Below are 21,057 nucleotides of genomic sequence, written 5' to 3'. Positions count from 1 at the left end.
TCGTCGGGACTTCGGCGATTCCGGATTATCTATTTTTCCGCATTATAGATCATCAGTTTAAATCTGGTAAGATGGCATGCAGAAATTATAAAATTAAAAATATGAAACCGTAATTTATGAAATAAAGAGCAAGTATGATCTAAAGTGTATCAAAATTTACAAAAAAGTTTAATATTTATTTGTTTGTTTACTTTATTAAACAATTCTTTCAACACGCGCATGCGTAAAGCATACATTACGCATAGTCGAAATTAGAAAATTGCAATCAGAAAACTATTTGATGTGTATTCATAATATTTATAATGACGCGGAATTTGATTCAAATCATATCAAAGACGGAATACATCGAGATGAAATACTACATTTAGTAAGAAATTATAAGCTGAATAAAATAAAAACATCTGCCTTGAAGATAAGGATAGTGCTGAAAGATCAACTTCCAGTTCATTGCGCGCTGCGACGTCCCCTTTCCCCGGCAGAGGAGCGTGAAATTGATAAACAGATTAAACAGATTTCGGAATGGTTAGAGAAACAAAGGATATGCCTTTATCAATTTTTTGCAGCAATTCCACTTTTTGTTTGATGGACATCGAAACATACTTTCGCTTTGTAGATCCTTTGGCAGCTCCAGCACGGAAATTCTATTTGACATAATCGAAAGTTCAAGCTTAATTTTATAAAATTGCTCTAACAGTCTGCATAAAAAATAATAAGCTGGATCCAATCAGAAGATTAAGGAACAATGCAATATGCAACATTAACTGAAATAGATAATTTTAGCTTAGCTTATACCGTCTGTTATACATTAAACGCGCGTGCGTAAACGTATTATGTGCATGCGCACATGCATACGTAAATGCCTATGCACATGCGTCAATGCATTATGCGTTGATGCATGCTCAGAATATTTGTAGCTTTGAGGTCTGGATTATAGATCATTCCGGATTATGGGTGTCTAGATTAATGACTTTTGACTGTAATATAGTACAAAGTCCGTAATCCGGACTCGTCAGTACTTCGGCGATTCTGGATTAGGGGTTCTTCCGGACTACAGATCATCAATTTAAATCTGGTAAGATGGAATGCAGAAATTATACAATTATAAATATGAAACCATAATTTATGAAATAAAGAGCAATTATGATCTAAAGGGTATCAAAATTTACAATAACAACAAAATAAATAAATAAATAAATAATAAATAAATAAAATAAAATAATAAAAAAGGGGCTTAATATTTATTTGTTTACTTTATTAAACATTTCTTTCAATGTAAGTTGTTTAAGTTGCTTCTTTTTTTGTGTTTTTCCCTTTAATTCTATAAACAGACATAATTTCTTGTTCAGTTACAAAGTTCCAACGTTCAAGTCCTGCAATTGCTGTGTCGAGAATACCGACTAACTTGTCAATCGAAATTTTTTCATTTTCAATAATCTCTCTGTCACTTTCTTCACTATCGGAAGCAGCATTATCTGGATCTAGAACCATACTACAGATTTCGCCGTCCGTTAATTGATTGATGTTTGGTGCATTGTCGTCGCAATAAAAAACTTCTGTTATATCATCTTCATTTATTACCGCTTTTCCACATTACAAAATCCAATAACTGGAAAATTTTACCTTTATTTCGCGATGTCCGAAAACCTTCAAATTCACGGCTATCATCTTCATCGTCCTCAGCATGAAATATGGTAGCTGTGCATAAATTATGCTAAGCATTTTTTAATGTATCTGGAGACATATTCTCCCTACGTGCATGCATAAACACATTACGTGCATGTGTAAAGCATACAAAAAAAAAAAAAAAAAAAGTTTGTGGCTTTGAGGTCCGGATTATAGATCATTCTGGATAATGGACATCCGGATTATGGACTTTGTACTGTATATATAATATTATTGCTAAAGTAAGCCAATATCTTAATTAAAAGATTTAGCCAGATAAAAATAATTTTAGTTTAGTTATTTGAATATGGCAAAACACACAAGGACTGTCTGCCAAAGAAGAAGGATGATTTTGTGGAGGACTTTTTAAAGGAAACTGGGTTGTATTTACTTTACACATTAAGAAAACCATGAAAACCAACCATGCAAAAGTATTTCTTACTTGAGAGATATATGGAATATAATTATGATATAAAAATTTTTAAACAGATCATCAATTATTTAAACAATATAAAACTCATGAAATTACATTTCATGGGTTTCACATACATGAAGGAAGTTAAAATCTCACTTGTGGCAAAAGAGTGTAAATTAATATTAGCTTGTGCCCAAAAGTACATGTTACTTCCTTTTATAAAGAAATTGAATTTAAAACTGTATTTTAACAGAATTTAACCCATTGTAGAAAATTTGACAAATGTAATGAAATTTACTATACATCAAAATGTATATTTAAGCCACACTGACAAACTTTATCCAAAATAATAATTTTATTTCAAATGAACGTATTTCACTTCTACATTAAGTTCAGTAACCATATTTAAAAAGGTCAGAAAAATTTAGAAAGGAATCAAAATTCTTTTCGTTGGAACAGACTTTATGCTCTTTGCCGCATTTAAACAAACAAATAAATTTGTATCAGAAATTTATTTATAACAGAAAGACAATATTTTGGAGAGTCAGTTGAAGTATTTGAAAACTTTGGACAACTACACTGCCTTTCACTGTAGAACAAATAAATATTTCTTTTAATGCAATAGAAGAAGTTTTATATTTTCGTTATTTTTTCATTTAATAATTTCCCCCCCCCATTATACAACATAAAATACCATAAAGAAATTACTTTTATTTTCATAAATACAGCCAATTTCGATTTGAACAAAAATAAATAAATAAAGCTGTTTTAATTGTGTAGACTGAGTGAAAGACATAAATGTGTTTTTATATTTATTCTGCTAAAAGTAAATAAAAACCTAATTTTTTATGTTAAACAAACTGTAAAATCTTATTTTCTTCAATTGAAAGTATACTAAAAAAATGTTTCATTAATTCCTGTCTAGAAATCATCACTTAAATACGTATTAATGCCTTTCTAGCACTACAGTTAAAAACTACTTCTGATTTTAATAAAGAAAAATCAAATGAATACTTAAAAAAAAAAAAAAAAAAAAAAAAAAAAACTATCAGTACAGCACAAGAGACAAGCAGTCAGATTATAATATCTGAAACTAATCTCATAATTCTTTCACCTAAATATTTTTAATTAACTTTCAAATCTTTATGTTTATGCAATATTTGCACCTCATTACTGGCAAGTGCCTGACTCACACAATAATGGTAGAGCTCTGTGTTATACAGATTCATCTAGATAAAATTAAGAACAATTAAAAGTATGCATTGTAAAATATAATAGCTTCATATTATTTAAATCAAAACAAAAGCAAAACATATAAAACACGAAATTAATTTCAAATGAAACAGAAATAATAAATAATCCATGTAACTAGAACTTTGGATGTTTTATTTCTGGTAACTGGAACACCTCTCTATTTTCACATTTACACTGCTCGATATCGAAAATGCAACACCAAGAAGGAGTGGCCAGAAATTTATGCAAATTTTAGAGTAGACGCATGTCATTGAGTTATGCGAATGATGTTAAATGTGCAGCTCTCCGATGCATGTGAAGTAAGGGAACGAACGTGCAGAATGGGCAATATTCATGTCGTTATTTCTGCCAGACAAATTATCGAAGAAAGTTGATTTTTGTCCCGGAGGATATGTGTAATAGGAGAGAATGCCAGGCCGCCGTCAACGAAGGCACTTTCAGCAAATAGATGCTTTTACGAGCGTATAGCGATCAGATTGAGAAGGGTGGATTGGCCCTTACGTCAAATCGCAGCTGATACCCGCATGGATGCTAGCACAGTGCATAGGCTATGGGGAACATGGTTGGGACAAGGAAATGTGGGAAGAGGGAGGGGTGCAGGTGCAGCCAGAGTGACATCAGCACGCGTGTTGTGGATTGACGCATCTGCCGGCAAGCTGTGGCGGTCCCGCAAGTCGCTTGTACCGCGATTCTGCAGCATGTGCAAGATACCCTGGATGTTCCCATGTCAACCAGAACCATTTTCCCATCGATTGGTTGAATGTGGCCTGCACTCACGGCGTCCGTTAAGAAGACTGCCATTGACTCCACATCATACATGCCAACGTTTGGAATGGTGATGTCGATGACAGAATGGCGAAACGTCATTTTCTCAGATGAGTCACGCTTCTGTTTATCCAGTGACAGTCATCACATATGTGTGTGGTGTCGACGTGGAGACAGATCTAATCCGGCAGTAACTGTGAACGCCCCACCGCACGACAACATGGCATAATGGTTTGGGGTGCTATTGCCTACAATTCCAGGTGACCTCTAGTTTGTATTCAGGGCACTATGACGGTTGATCAATACTTGGATAATGTACTGCAGCCGGTGGCAATCCCCTACCTTCAGGGGCTGCTTAATGCAATTTTTCAGCAGGATAATGCCTGACCACACAGTGCTTGCATCTGCCAACATGCTCTGCAAGGTATACATATGTTTCTCTGGCCACCGTACCTGTCACCAATCGAACATGTGTGGGATGTAATTGGATGCTGTTTGCAAACTCTGCCCCTGCCTCGTTCAGAAGACGAATTGTGGCAAATGGTTGAAAGGGAATGGAGAGCCATCCCTCAGGACACCATCCGCACTCTATGCCTAGACGTGTTTCTTCGTGCATCGCTGTCCACGGAAGTTCTACATCTTACTGAGCCAACGCCATTCTCACTCTGTATTCTGACTATCACTTTGAAATAAAGATCACTTATTGCTGCTTGCTGCCTCTGTCTTTTTTCCAAATTTCATCACTTTCTGACCACCCCTTCTTGGTGTTGCACTTTCAATGTCGAGCAGTATATGTTAAATGAGAAGAATAGCAAGAATACATGTATCTCATCTTTACCTCAAAACATATTTTCTGAAACTTCATCTTTGCTTTGTAAAATCATGTTAAAATAATTTCAAATGCCCAAGTTAAAAAAGGTTCTGATTTCATTCTACATTGGCAGAAATCTGTGAATAGCAAGAATTTTACGTGATTTTCTCGGGCTTTTACAAAGTCCATACATTTCTGATATTTTACTTGATGTTAATAGTTTCATTCTTAATAATAATTTTAAAATTCTGCTTTGATTATTACATATTACAGTACACAGTCTGAAATCCGGGATGGTTGGGACCTCGGCGATTCCGGATTTGGGATTTTTCCCGATAATAGATTATCAATTTAAATATGGTAAGATGGCATGCAGAAATTATACAATTAAAAATATGAAATTGTAATTTACGAAATAAAGAAAATTATGATATAAAGGGTATCAAATTTTACAAAATAAAACTTAATATTTATTTATTTACTTTATTCAATGCAAGTTGTTTAAGATGCTTCCACAAAAAATTCAAAAAGTTCCTTTTTCTTTTTTCTTCTGTCATATACAGTGGACTTTCCAATGCCATAGTCCTTGCATAATTTTGAGACGGATATGCCTTTATCCATTTTTTTGCAGCAATTCATCTTTTTGCTTAATGGACATCGAAACATGGTTTCGATTTGTTGATCCTTTGGCAACTCCAGAATTGGAAACTGTTTTCGACATAATCGGAAGTTCAAGCTTAGTTTTTATAAAATTGCCGTAATAATAACACTCTGGAAAAAATAATACACTGGATCAAATTAGAAGATTAGGGAGCAGTGCAGTCTGCTACATTGATTGAAATACCTTAGAATCAGTAAAGATAAGCTTAAGTAACTTACCTTAGATCAGTAAAGCTTAGCTTAATAGCATCCTGAATTGTATTAGTGTACTTATTTACTAGACCTACGTTTATTTCTTGCGCATGCTTAAACTAATCCGAGTCCTAAATAAATAAACTCCCACATATACTTAAGGCTTTATCTAGGGCCGGTGCTTGATAATGCTTGGCGCAGTCTCTACGGGTCCTAAATTCTGCTACAAAGTGCTTTCGCAAGTTCTAAATTTTCACCGCCTAAACTTTGGATCCCAGTGCTTTCCCTAAATTATAAAAACTTCTCATCCCTTAATTTTGCCACTCAGTGCTTCCCCAAATTCGAAAAATTTCGTCTTCCCTAAATTATGCCACCTGGTGCCGACATATTCTGCCGCCGCTTCTAGGTTTATGGTGAATATCAGTTATTCTTAATTAAAATGGCACTAAATGTAATCCTTTGGCATATGAGTTTCATTAACAAAATTTATTTTTAGCATATGAAACAAAATTTTTGTTGAATTTTCCCTCATCAACATTTCTTAGAGCATTTAAAAATCTATAATCATCGCCAAGTGTAATGTTAGCATAAAAGGTTGCCATACTCTTGTTCGATTATTAATATAAAAAAAGTTTAGAAACCACTGCATGAGTTATTACTGAAGATATCATGTATTGATAAACATGCGGTGATGAAAGCAAAATATAATAAATAATGACTCGCCAAGTCAGCATCAGGGATATAAATAAAATAGGTGAATGTTTCGGTTTGAGATGCATGCCAAGTAGATACTCAGCTACGGAGCCAAATTATTAATCTCACAAATTTATGCTTACATCATTGTTTTTCCATAGCAAGGTAATTTATTTAGTGTGTAAGTGAAATTAAGAATCGGAATTTTTAAGTAAAAATCTCTACATGTTTTATTATGGAAGGAAAAATCAAACGCAAATGCATAAAGCATTAATAAAAAAAAAGTTTGTGGCTTTGAGGTCCGGATTTTAAATCATTCCGGATAATGGACCACTGGATTTCGGACTTTGTAATGTAATTGTTACTGCTACCATTTATATCAGTAATATGATAAATGTTTACTTCCCATATGCATTGATTAAAATATGGAACGTCTGAAGTTTGTCATATTAAGTCGAGTTTCATTCAGTTAACCATATGAGCTACTAATAGTACTCAAGCATTAAATTACAGAAAATTTATATTTAGTTACGTAAAACTTGGCTTCTCTTTCACCATTATTTCTCCATTGACAAATTACAATTTTATGAGATTTTTAAACTATAAATTGAAATAACTTTCTTACTTGTAGAGCTTTAATATATTTAAATAATTGTATTAAGCAGAAATGTCATATAATTTGTTTCATTAACTGATTAATGTGAATCACTTATTTGAAATAGTTCTGTACTTCCTAAATGCATTTTGCTGCTCTCTTAACAGTTAAAATTTAAATTTAATACAGCTGTATGCAGTTTATTACAGAAAAGCATTGCAAATTTGCATGAATTTCTAATTCCAGTTCATGAAACAATTCTCGTTATCAAAGCCGAATAATGGAAAATCTTTATTACTTTCTTCTGAGAATATGAAGGTTATAGTACAGTATATATATATATTAATCAGTTAATGAAACAAATTATATGACATTTCTGCTTAATACAATTATTTAAATATATTAAAGCTCTACAAGTAAGAAAGTTATTTCAATTTATAGTTTAAAAATCTCATAAAATTGTAATTTGTCAATGGAGAAATAATGGTGAAAGAGAAGCCAAGTTTTACGTAACTAAATATAAATTTTCTGTAATTTAATTTTAAGAGTCACATTTTCAATCCACTGATTTTTGTATCATTGACTATCCATTTAATATTACAGATTAAGCAACAAATCACTAATTTGTACACAAAAATTGTAATATAAGATTGCATTGATTTACAAATGCTTTTTATTCAAAACAAAACATTTCATTATACAAAAAATATTCAAATAGGTAATTACCCTATAAATATGGTACTAAAATGGTTTTTCTTTCATCTAATTATGAAATATAATAATTTAGTTCTTTTTCTGGAAGAAAACAAAAGTATTTGTAATACAATATGTATAGAAAATGACCATATGATCACTTTTGGATCACATATAATACATTCTGCATTTGCAGGTGCACTATGCTTTATACAGATATGTAATAAATCATAAACGTATCATAGTTACATAATCTCAACAGGAGAGATACACCCTCAGTATGATGAGAAAATTTCACATGATTATATTTGATATTTTCAATAATTTAAAAGTTTTGAATATTATGGAATATATTTTAATACTTTGAAGAGTAAAACTTAACTGGATTAATAAAACATTGTTGCAGTTATCTGTTTTACTGAAGGAATTCTCCAAAGCAGAATCACTGCAACATTACACTAGTCATTTAAAAAGTAATGCAGTGTTGCATGACATCTATTCACATCTTCAGTGACATTACATTAATGTCACTATATTATGTTATATTTACGTCACTCCATGATGTTATAACAAAGTTGCAGTGTGACATTAAGTGAATGTTGCAGTATGACCTCACAACATCACAGTGTAGCTTCACAACAATGTCACAGCTTGACTATGCATCAATGTCACAGTGTGACTTCACAGCAATGTCACAGAGTGACTTCACATCAAAGTCACACTGTGATTTGACATTAATATCACAGTAGGTCACATAAACATTGCAGTGTGACGTCATATAAAAGATTGAACAACACTGATAATCCTCTCGCACTCTGCATTACTATGGGGAATTCTCAGGGTAGACAAAATTATTCTACACAGCTCATCGTAAAAATTCCTTTCCAATTAAACTCTATAGGGTAATAAGGCTTGCTGATTTTATAAATTAAAAATTAAATAGAGCAGAAATATCTGCAACTTTAGCATGTAAATTCAATTCATCGTTGATTGGAAATTTATTTATTATGTAATCACAGATTCAACGGAAGTAACTTCTAACATAGAAATAAAACTTTACTTTTGTCTTCCTCTGAAAGTTCTCCCACTATTTTGTTAGACACAGGAACTACTACAAAATTTTCTTCGTTACTCTGATTTTCTATCATTTTATCATAAATCACACAATACATAGAATTAGAAGAGAAAATAAAAATTGGTTTTACGAACTTTGATAAAATTGCTTTAAACATATCACTAATCATTGATTACAAAACATGAATTAATGGAATTCTGCAATGTGAAATTGTGTTAAGAGCATCAAATGATGGCAAAATGGAGCATACAAAAAAGCAAAAAGCTTTGATAAGGTTTGAAGACAAAAGCACAAATATTCTTTCTTCATAAGATAAACTTGCAATGATCGGAAAATGTTTCCTTTTTTAAGCAATTTTTTTTTTAACTTTATCATGTGCATTTACTTTAGGTATTTATAACTTTTAATATAACCTTTGCTTCTTCCTTAAAAAATATAAGAAGTGGGTTCTATTGGTCAAGGATTCTAGATAAACATTTCTCTAAAGATAACTACACATTTCAAAATTTGACTTATTTCAATATTACGCAGATGTTGGAATTGTTTCAATTCTTTCCTTCCTTCCTTTCTTTTCCTTTTATTTTACAGTATTCCAGATAATAATAAATATCATCAATGTGTTCATCTAGACTTACTAGCAAAGAATCTGCCTCTTTTTCAGTTGATAAATTTAGGAGGTGACAGGTGCACCTCATAATTTGCAAATCTGAACTTTTTTTCAAGTTGTCTGCAACACCAGTGTTCAAGCCTTTTTTTTTTTTTTTTTTTTTTCAACGGCAGGTGCTTGCCTATGCCGGCATCGGCCACTCCTAAGGCCAGATGTGGTGGTCTCTTTATTATGGAGGCACCTAATAGGTGGGCCACCTTTGCCTTGTAAGAAAGGACAGATAGTTCACATCCATGCCTTTTCCGGGATTTGAACCCAGGCCCTTTGGTATCGCAGTCAAGCTCCCCGAACCACTAACTGGGTGGCTGTTGCAAAGGGAAAAACTTCAATATTAAACAAAAATCTGCCAAATCAAAGGGCACTTGCAAAATCATTAAAATGCTCAGATTTCAAGCGTAACAATACTGCTGCACTATCAGCTTCAAGTGCTAAGCAATTATCCAGAAGAACTACAGAATGAAGTTGTTTTAATGCAATCAATAACTGAAAATTTATTTTTCATACCCATTTTCATACAATTTCCACCATTTATGTCCTTGCATTTGAGTATTTCTTGGTGATTTCGCTATTGGGAAACATTTTTCTAAATAAAGCTGCAGTATGACTCAATGCATTCACTCGCATCAGTGGCAAGTTGTGCTGCAATAAAAAAGGCATTCTGCACTAATAACTTTTCGGTTACTTCCACAGAAAAAAAAAAAAAAAAAAAAGAATTTTTTGTTTTTTTCAATACAACTCACATTGCCCTTGTATTTTTTGCATATGCATATATATTTAAGAACCTATGTCCTTCCACCATGCAAAATCGAAAAATTAAAACTACAAAAGGTACACATTACAAATGTATTATAGTTCCTTAATGAAATCAGAGAAGGAAAGTCGTCTGTTTGTGTATGGTTTTGAAAAAGTACATGAGCATTCTGCCTTTTTTGCTGATATAACTAAGACAAATGACCGGGTATATGGCAGATGAGTGCATCAATGCTTGATGCTCATTGGAGAACTAGAACAGGAAGTTTTGGGACACATGTACTCTCAATCACAAATCAAAAGTAGAGCATAATGACTCACTGATGAAACGATTCATCAATCAAACTCGCTGAGGAAACGATGGTTTCATTTTATATGTAATGTAATAAAAAAGTGAGCACTTTCAGATGCCCAAAATCACTTTTCTGGGTTCAAATAACTAAGTATTAATCCAAACTACATAAAAATGAGAAATTTTAAGAATAACTGAAAGCTGGATGAAATATGTTGCAAATCCGGTTGGTGGAGTATGGTCGGAAATGGAGAGTCTCCCGCCTAAACCAGAAGAGTTGGCAACCTTGTATTTGGTCAGAATTATAAAGACTGTAAAAGACTAGATTTAACTGTAACAGGGAGAGTATAACAAACTCATGAGTCCATAAAATTATTCTCATAAATTATTAAGATACATTCAAAAGTCGTTAATTCGGGCACCCATAATCCGGACCTCAAAGCTACAAACTTTCTGCGCATAGGCGTTTATGCGTGAGCATAAGACCTTTACGGCTGCGAATATGCATGTGTGCAAGCGCATAATATGTTTATGCCTTTTATGCCTGTGCGTATAATGTATAACGGTCGGTATAAGCTAAGCTAAAATTATCTAATTCAGTTAATGTTGCAGATTGCGTTGTTCCTTAATCTTTGAATTGGATCCGGCTTATTATTTTTTGCAGACTGTTAGAGCAATTTTATAAAAGTAAGCTTGAACTTTCGATTATGTCAAATAGAATTTCCGATATATATTTACTAATATGTAAAGGATCTACAAAGCGGAAGTATGTTTCGAAGTCCATTAAACAGAAAGTGGAATTGCTGCAAAAAATGGATAAAGGCATATCCTTGGATTATCTAATCATTCCGAAATATGTTTATCAATTTCACGCTGCTCTGCGGGGGGAGGGAAACGACGCAGCGCGCAATGAATTGGAAGTTGATCTGTCAGCACTATCCTTATCTTCAGGGCAGATGTTTTTATTTTATTTGGCTTATAATTCCTTACTAAATGTAGTATTTCATCTTGATGTACTTCGTCTTTGATATGATTTAAGTCAAGTTCCTCGTCATTATAATTCGCTTCCGATAGTGAAGAAAGTGACACAGAGGTTATTGAAAATGAAAAAATTTCGATTGACAAATTAGTCGGTATTCTCGACACAGCAATTATAGGACTTGAACAGGGGAACTTTGTAACTAAACAAGAAATTATGCCTGTTTAATAGAATTAAAGAGAAAGTATTATCACACGAAACGACGCAACTTAAACAACTTACATTGAAAGAAATGTTTAATAAAGTAAACAAATAAATATTAAGCTTTTTCTTTTTGTAAATTTTGATACTCTTTAGATCATAATTGTTCTTTATTTCATAAATTACGGTTTTATATTTTTAATTTTATAATTTCTGCATGCCATCTTACCAGATTTAAACTGATGATCTATAATCCGGAAAAATCGATAATCCGGAATCGCCGAAGTCCCAACGAGTCCGGATTAACGACTTTTGACTGTATTAACTTTTTACTTTATAACTGGCATAGAAGTTAAAAATAGACAATGTAAAATCAAAGGTGCTAAAGGATTACTGCAAAAATAATCAATTTAATTGTTTTGCAGTAATTAACAATTAATTACTGTAAAAGAAAAAATTAACTACTGATAGCAATTAACAACTGGGATTGGATTAAACCCCCAGCAAAACTTTATTAAGCAACAAAGTTTTATTCTTTGCCTTTCTATTGTGGCAGTCTTATGTTTGACTGCATGTGTCGCCAGATGACGTCATGTTGTTTACGTAAAAACTGCCAGCACGACCAGCAAACTCACGCACATTGCCCTTATCTCAAGTGCGAGGATGTTCGAATATTTTTGTAGAAGTTTTTCTTTCTTAATGAATAGTTGTGTTAACATATAGTTGTATTAATGAATAGGTGTGTTAATAAAGTCATGTTTTAGAGAAGTGAAGTCATGTCTTCTAAGAACATTTACCGAGCAAAAACCCACTCACCATACTATTCACATAATTTCTTTTCCTATCACTTATAATGAGTACACCAAAGAGCAAAATATTTTCAGTAAATGCAATACAGTGATTTAGAATTTCTGAATTTTTAAACATTCAAAACTTCTTCCCCCCCCTTTTTTTTAGAAATCAAATCATCTGATAATAGGAAAAGTAAGTATAGTTCACTGATAAATGTATACTGTATACATAAAGAAACTTACTGCATTAATAACTATATCAGGGCGTGGATCTTCCAAAAATTTTCGATGCTGAATGAATGTAAGAGCATTCAAACCAACTTTTGAGACACAATAAGCAGAACTTCCCCACCCTTTGACTTCATGTACACCAGTTTTGGCATCCCTGTAAAAAAAATGCAAGATTTCTCATACAATGACCTGATACTGATCTTACAGAGTATAAGGTAGTTATGGGCTCTCATTTTCTTAAATATCAAACCTATGATAGTAATACTTTTAATTGATAAATATTAAATATTGCTATTTTTTAATCACAAAGTTTCTCAAAATAATGTACATAATAAAAATAATAATAAATCTCAATGTATAGCCTCAACTCTAGGGCTGAGAATAATTTATAAAAATAAAAATTTCCCTGTGGTTTGAAATAAAAATTACGTTTAGTAAAATAGTCATTGATGGTCATTGTATCCCATAATAATAATAATAATAATAAAGGTAGTATTTCCTTAAAAAAAAGTTTAACTTACTCAAATTACTGGAACTAACAGTTTTATAATACTTACTCTACAAACTGTTTCATAAGAGCACAGAGTTCATCTTCAGTTAAATCTTCAGATAAAAATTTTTGTTGCAACTCCTTACCTGATATACGTGATAATTTACCAGCTGAGCTGCTCACATTTACAACTCTGGAAATATAAATGGCACAAGTTAAGAAAATATAAAAGTATATTCTCAAATACAAAGAATGACATAATTAAGCAACTCCGCTGATGGTTAGAAAAGACAAACACAATTTTGTAAAAGTAAAATGAACTTTCCACAAAATTAATTCTTATTAGGTACTATAAAATGCAAATTAATTGGCATAAAGCGATTGTTTTGATAATTTATATACATACCTTCATATACATTCATAATGATAAAATTAATGGGAAATATGCCCTCCTTTAGCAGAAATAACTTTTACCATACGTGCCAACCTATGACACTCAAAAATCCGGATTTAAGAAATCGGGAGATTCTACACAATGTTAAAGACTTTTTAAATAATAAAAATATAGTTTTTAATAATGAATTAACTTTAAATAGTTACTAATTCTTAAATGCAAGCAACACAAAAATACCTTTTTATTACTTGCATCGTTTAAGAAAATTACAACACACACACACACACAAAAAAAAAAAAAAAAAAAAAAAACTCTTTTATCAGTTTTCGTACAAATGTTATGACCAGTGGCAGATTTTGCTTTCATTAAGAAAGAAACTTCATAATTTTGTTCATAGCAATTGCCATGTTGGCCTGCTTTCGCTAATAAAAGTTTTTCTAATGTGTCATCACTAATATTAGATCTAAATTTAGTCCTTGTTTTCACAACAACATTGAAAATCCTCTCACACTCTGTATTACTATTGGGAACTGTCAAAATGGCCAACATAATTCTAGACAGTTCATGATATTTTAAAATTCCATCAGCACCTTTCAGTTTTCCAATTAAACTCCACTAGGTGTTAATCCTAGCTGATTTTATAACTCCATCCAAGTTTTCTCATTGTAAATTGCAAAATAGTGACTGCAATATTTATCAGTGGCACCATCAATATCATCATCTTTCATGACTAAATGAAGTAACACAGGAAACCTGTTCAAAAAGTACCTTATATCAGAAAAAGATGCATTTGCTAGAGCAGAAACATCAGCCACTTTAGCATGCAAAATCACTTCATAGTTGACTGGAAATTTATGTAGTATGTAATCCCATACTCGACAGAAATAATTTTTAACAAGAAGATAAAACTTATTTTTGTCTTCAAGCCTACCATTACTGGTGCATTATCGGCACCAAATGCTAATCCAGAGGGACTGCATTTTCTTTTAAAGTTTTAATAATTAGCTGCGCTATATTAAAGCCTGTCGAATGTCCTTCTAAAGAGGTGGCAAATAGCAAAACCACCTTGAAGATGAGGTTCAGATGGGTAGTCCGGATCTGGTCACTAAGTGGAAGGCAACCTGGAGCCTGACTGTTCCGAATTTGAAAGGTTGGCGATGCTATAGGGTGGATGATGCGTAATGCAAAGCCTCTCAAATTCGCCAACCTTTCAAATTCAGAACAGTCAGGCTCCAGGTCGCCTTCCACTTAGTGGCCGGATCCGGACCACCCATCTGAACCTCATCTTCAAGGTGGTTTTGCTATTTGCCACCTCTTTAGAAGGACATTCGACAGGCTTTAATATAGCACAGCTAATTATTAAAACTTTAAAAGAAAATGCAATTCCTCTGGATAATTGCTTAGCACTTGGTGCCGGTAATGCACCAAGTAATGGTAGGCTTGAAGTAATACTAGTCTTGTGTATGTACACTTTTATAGCATTCTTGATCATGTGATCTTTTGTTATACAATCCATTTTTCTGAGATGTTCCATGAGAAGTGCCACAAGTTTTTGATCAGATTTAACTTGGGTGTATTTCGCGGCTAATCCAGCACAATAATTTTATTTCCCAACATGCATCTTCTCCCAGATTTTTAATTGTGGCATGGAATCAAGCCATGCTGAAATGTCTCTGCAAAGATTTACAAAAAAGGGCTCAATCTCACATTTTAAAATTTCCATATGCTTCAATGAATTTATTATTCTGTCAATAGGAACTAGACTTCCAGTGCAATCAGCAGTGAAAAAACATTTGTTTTTGAGGGTACTTAACAGTTTGTTGGATGTATTGAAGTTTCGTTTATTCATCCTTGCTTTGTCTAACAACATTATTGTGTAACCATGAACAAATAAAAAGGTCTACTCAGTGAAAATGCCCTTTTTCAATCATTTATGATATGCTTTAGGTAATCATTTATGATATGTTTTAGGTAAGTAAAAACAATAATTTTTACTTCATTTCACGTGTGAAAAGTTGTTTTTCAACCGACTTTCTCACCTTATGGCCAGTAATGAGAAGTCTACACTGCACATTTAAGGATGAACATCACTACCAATAAACAAAAAAATCCTTTTTAAGGCCTCTGCTAGTCTTAGTTGGCTAGGCTTTAACAATGCTATTTTGGAGTAGGAATCGATCAGATTTTGAAGTTGTTTTTCTTTTACTTCCATGTTTGTCCTTCCTTCTTTTCTGGATAAAATGATCCAGTTTCATTCTATCTCTTCAGAATTCGAGAAACAGTCAACACCAGCTTTGGTAGCAATATTTATTACAGTCACAGGTGTGTGACTGTTAAGTGCAATAATCTTTGCTCTCTTTCTAAACATTATATCCAATTCTGGTGCACTAAAATAATGAAATGCTAAATGAATTTAAATGTATGTAAAAGTAACTTCATCTTCTCACAGAAACAAGCTTACAAATTCTGCAATAATCCTATTTTTTTGTTGAAATCAATTCTAAGTAATCAAAAGAAAACATCCAGACAATATTAAGGTAGATAAAACTGCTCTGAGATACCTCCTGTTCACAGCTGGCAACCAGCATTAATTTCTGGAAAAAAATCGCTTTGTCCCAGTTAATTTGTACACTACAGTATACACTTTGCATGAACACTAATAACAGTGAATACATATTAAATTTAAAATTAATTCTTAAATGCAGCAAAAATCTAATCATTTTTAATAACATTTAACAAAATAAATTAATAATATTTCAGTAAAAGTTTTCAAAAACCTTGGAAAAAAAGAAAAGATAGCAATTTGAAATCCCAAAATCATTTTATTAAAACCTTTCTAATAAAAAGGGAAAAAAAACAGCGTTTTTATATCGCTAATAAAATACCAAATTTAAACCATAAGTCTTCAAGATTATAATTTATCTGTACCCAAAGTAATAAGCAGCTGCTTGCATATATACTGAAACATACACCTTTAACATAAAAACTAATTGGTCCCACCAAAACAGTGATATTGCCACATGTTTGCAGAAATGGAAAAGAAAACCTCAAGAACCTGCAAATCTCACATGAGAGTAGGAGGCTGTGTGGAGCAAAAAAGCTTTTTTCTGAAATCCATATTACCTGAGTCATTCTAGTTCCAAATGGGCTAGAACAAACTGTGTTCCAATTTCAGCCCAAAATATTGACATTTTGAGGTTCCATACCTATCTAGTAAATATCTGTAATGACTTATTTAACGGTTTTATGCTTTTTTCATGAATTGCTTGGTCAAAAACGCCATTATTAGCATGAGAAATTGCTTCCGACATCAAAATATCAAATTTAATGCTAAAATATGCTACTAGATGACAGAACAGGTTCTAATCTATACATTATAGTTTGCATATGCAAGCAATTATGTGGCTTCTATGATTTTTCAATGTCTTTTTATTGTTAATTAGATGGTTGTTCGGCATGTTTTGTCAATCCTGCATTATCATTCACTGCTTATGTTGGACTTATGTTGCTCATGATGTCACCTAGAAGTACATCTTTTTGTAACATTTTGAAGCACCAGTACAACTTAAAGAGACAGTTTTACCCACGTATGCTGATATAATGAAGCATTTCCTTTGAGTCAGAAATGAGTTATTGTGGAAAGGGAACAAGACAGACCTGTCAGTCAAGGGGATATTACCAAAATTGTTTCCTGTGACATCTCAAAAATTTGGAAGAAAAGCTACATTATTCTGGTAAGACAACAAAAAATTATCCATCTTATAAAAAATTACAATGAAAAGTACAAAAATGTGAAAAGAATACCAAAATCTTGAGAGAGTGCCGATAAAACTAAGATTTCTTCAATCATGCAAACTGTACTTTTGTCTGATACTTCTGCATGCAAATGTTTGAATTATGAACAATGTGAATGTTCCGTTACGATTCCAAGCCTAGAACAAATTTCTTAACAGAAACAACATGAAAGAAAAATGGCCATTGGGTCGATCGACATTTCTGAAAGCCGAAAACTACGAAGAAACAAAGAAGAGAAGATCAGGAATCTAAAGCAAGGGCATATGCAAATAATGCATGTTTGTCTATTATGATTTACAGAGTTAGAAGCGAATGTTGTCTTAAATGTCTGATTCAGAAAACATCTCTAAAAATAATGAAGACAATTACATTAGTCAAGAAGCCAAATGTCTGAAAGACACTCATTCTCAAATTCCCTCAGCCTCCAAGACAGGCCAAATGCAAATACAGCCAAATTTAGCTGTTGCTTGTGATAGAGCGGGAGTACTAGATAGGGCAGCGACTGTCATTGCATCCTCTGTACTTCAGGATCTAGGAATTATATCTAAAGTTATTCCAGCTAAACTTATTGACAGGAGTAAGATATGGAGGGAATGCCGTAAGGTATGGTCCCAGCTTCAGACAATCGCTACACCAATAATACAGTCTTAGTATGGCATCGACTTTGATGGGAGGAAGGACAAAACTATAATATATGAGAAGAGAAATTCTTTACACATGACCACAGCTTACGAAAAGCTGTTCTCTTGTCAGAACCTGGTTCTGTTTATATATAGAACAAGTAACTATGGATTCTGGGTTCAGTGCAGATATTACACAAAGCATGACCAACATTGTTATACAGTAAGTGATTGAACTGTCCAAACTAATTGCTGTTGGGTGTGATGAAATAAGCGCCAACACTGGGAAGAAAAATGGCATAACGTCTTGAGATCTTTGCTGGTCATAAACAGCATTAGCTTGTATGCTTATTGCACACCAATGAACTGCCTTTTCGTCATCTTTTCCAAAAGATTGATGGAAATATATCTGGGCCACAACTGTTTCCTGGAATACTAGGAAAATTCCTGAAAACATGTGAAACCCTTCCCATAGAGATTATGTCCTTGTTTCAGTTGATCTATCTGAAATTAATAAAAAAAGACCTCAGTACTGACCAAAAATACCTTTGATTTTTCTAAGGCAGTATCCTTGGAGAAGTGCCCTTTAGACCTAGCAAACAGGAGTCCTGGGAAGATGGCCCATTACAAGCAATAGCATTCTCACTTTTATGTATCAACCGTCGAACCAACAGACAACTTACAGCTACTGGCTGAATATGTTATTAAAGTTTATGTGCCATCCAGGTTTGAAATAAAGAAAATCCTGAAAGCCAAACACGGAGCATGTCATGTTTACAGAATGATCAAGAAAAGTTCCTTCTTGCCAGAAATTTTTAAGGCAATTGTTCATGAAATTATTGAGAGGTACTATCATTTTGCTCACTCTGAAAACATCCTGTTGGTGATGCTAGAAGATGAACGAACACATATTCGTGAATTTGGCCTGAGAAGAAAGAAAGCAAGAAAAACTGAGTGAAAGAGGAAAATAAGACAACTTGTGCTTCCTTAAATTGAATTTCAAAGCACAGGAGTAATTTGAGATAATTCACTGGGACAATCCCTTGGAGCTACTGGCTACCTTGAATCTGAGTGACGAAGACGTAAGATTGATTAGAGGCAGTTTGAAATAGAAAAGCTCCCTTGTCATTCTCAAGTAGTAGAGAGGCATGTGAAACTAGTGACAGAAGCCTCATTGGTAACATGTGGTGCAGAAGCCAGAGATGGATTCATACGCAGTCGAATCAAGTCCCGGAATGAGCTTAGTGAAGTTTGACAAGATGAATTTCTTCATTTCTCTTGTGGAACCTGAAGATGACGAGTAATTAAGCTGAAGCCTTTTTACTGGCATTTTTTTACCAACTGCAAACATATGTTGAGTCAGAAAACAAAAATTTTGTAAAAAAATATTAAAAATATTGATAAAAAATAATTTGATGTTTTCACTAACATTAGCACTGAATTTTTTACTTATCTCATGTGGAACTTGAAGACGACGAGAGATTGAGCTGCAAAATTTGTACTGTTTCTTTTTCATCAAACAGAATATCTATTGGGTCAGGAAATAATAAAATTTGAAAAGAGGAAAAAATGTCCTTTTTCACTCCATCCTACTGTACATGCTATGATAGCTCTTTAATAATAAAGGACCTGTTCAGCTCGCATTCAGAGGAAACTGTGGTATCCCTATTAATATCTCTGATAGGTGAATTTTTTGGATAAGTTACAACTGTGTCCTACCCTATGCTGATTCTGAGAGATTTAGTCTCCTCCAATAGAAACAATGTACAACTTCACATGTTTAGGGACGCCAAATTATGATTAGAAGGAAATTCAGGATACCAAAGTCACATCTCAGTATTGTCAAATACATCTAGAATCCCATGAAACATACTGTAGAACAACGAAATTCTAGTCTTCTAAACAAAAAATTAAGAACCACTCTTCACTTGTTCGTCATGCATAGAATACTTTATCTCACATACTTGTGGAGCTAATTTTTCTGTAGTTTTACTCTAAATTCTTCACTTGTTCGTCACGCATAGAATACTTTATCTTACATACTTGTAGAGCTAATTTTTCTGTAGTTTTACTCTACCATGAAGGAACTACTAAGTATTAGACTGATATTTTTTTACATTGAGGTGTACACTATTATCCATAGTAGCCATATAACTGCTGAGTATAAAATACATACTTTCTCATAATATAAATTTGTTGTAACAGGACTTTATCCTCTCTCCACAAAAATATTAATATTTATATTTGATATTCAGACCTCTAACAAAATGATAAGAAATATTAAATAATATTTGTTGATGAAAATATGTTTTCTTAATGTAACAAGTTCATCAATACAACCTCAAGATAAAAGCATTCTTTTTCCTTTTTACTAAACACAGGTTCTTTGCATGAAAAAATATAGATTCATTTTTTCTTCCTTTGAAAGTTGATGGTAAAATAATTATAGCAAATGCAATAAATACATAAAAAATGTGCACAGAGGTGCATAAAGAATTTCTCATGTTTCACACTAATAAATGCTCTGTCATGTAATTCCAGAGTTAGCCACTAGATGGCAACATATCAGGGTCTAGGACTTTTCGCCATTTTACCGTGGCTGTTTCGCTGTTGGGACGTTTCCCTATCAAGACATATTTTCTTTACATGACTGTATTATATCTTGTTGTATTATGCTCGTATTAAATTTATTTAGTTTAATAATTCTATTTACCTTTTGTATACTTAATAAAGGTTTTTTTTTAATATATATAGTTGTTTACAAGTATGGTATAAAGAAATTAGTTAGTTGGAAAATTGTGTCAATATCAAAGAAAACTAGGGCTAAACCCCTGATATAACAGAAGTTTATGCAGGTGCAATATTTACATGATTCATCAAAGTTTCTTGAAATTTTAATCAGCTAGTTCAGAGAAATCACCCATACAAGCAGGAAATTCCTATTTTTTTAAAATCTGAATGGAAAACAATTATTTTGGAATCTTGTTAGCACATTACTCTCTTAAAACTAATATGTCATGTGTAACGATGTA

General features: G+C 32.7%; 1 protein-coding gene across 9 annotated transcripts in view; it reads right to left on the bottom strand.

The window, feature by feature from the left end:
* LOC118186353 (carbonyl reductase [NADPH] 1-like) overlaps window positions 1-21,057 on the bottom strand; it is a 99,343-nt gene that overhangs the window by 48,522 nt on the left and 29,764 nt on the right. For 4 of the 9 annotated variants that reach the window (XR_015039613.1, XR_015039614.1, XR_015039615.1 and 1 more), the window contains exons 5-6: window positions 13,284-13,409; window positions 12,739-12,880 (exon numbers count right to left, since the gene is read on the bottom strand). Coding sequence is in view for 4 of the 9 variants with exons in the window: in XM_085811277.1 (XP_085667403.1) it covers window positions 12,739-12,880; window positions 13,284-13,409 (268 nt within the window). In the remaining 5 variants the exon portion in view is untranslated. Of the gene's footprint in view, window positions 1-5,389; window positions 5,679-7,800; window positions 7,843-12,738; window positions 12,881-13,283; window positions 13,410-21,057 lie in introns of those variants that run through there. The other 5 variants (XR_015039616.1, XR_015039612.1, XM_085811276.1 and 2 more) reach the window with 3 other exon arrangements.

This window comes from Stegodyphus dumicola, chromosome 2 (assembly GCF_044657685.1).
Source record: "Stegodyphus dumicola isolate Sdum_Otavi_A_Nest chromosome 2, ASM4465768v1".
Lineage (NCBI taxonomy): Eukaryota > Metazoa > Arthropoda > Arachnida > Araneae > Eresidae > Stegodyphus > Stegodyphus dumicola.
The sequence above is the reverse complement of the archived record's forward strand: the minus strand, read 5'-3'. Positions and strand labels throughout refer to the sequence as shown.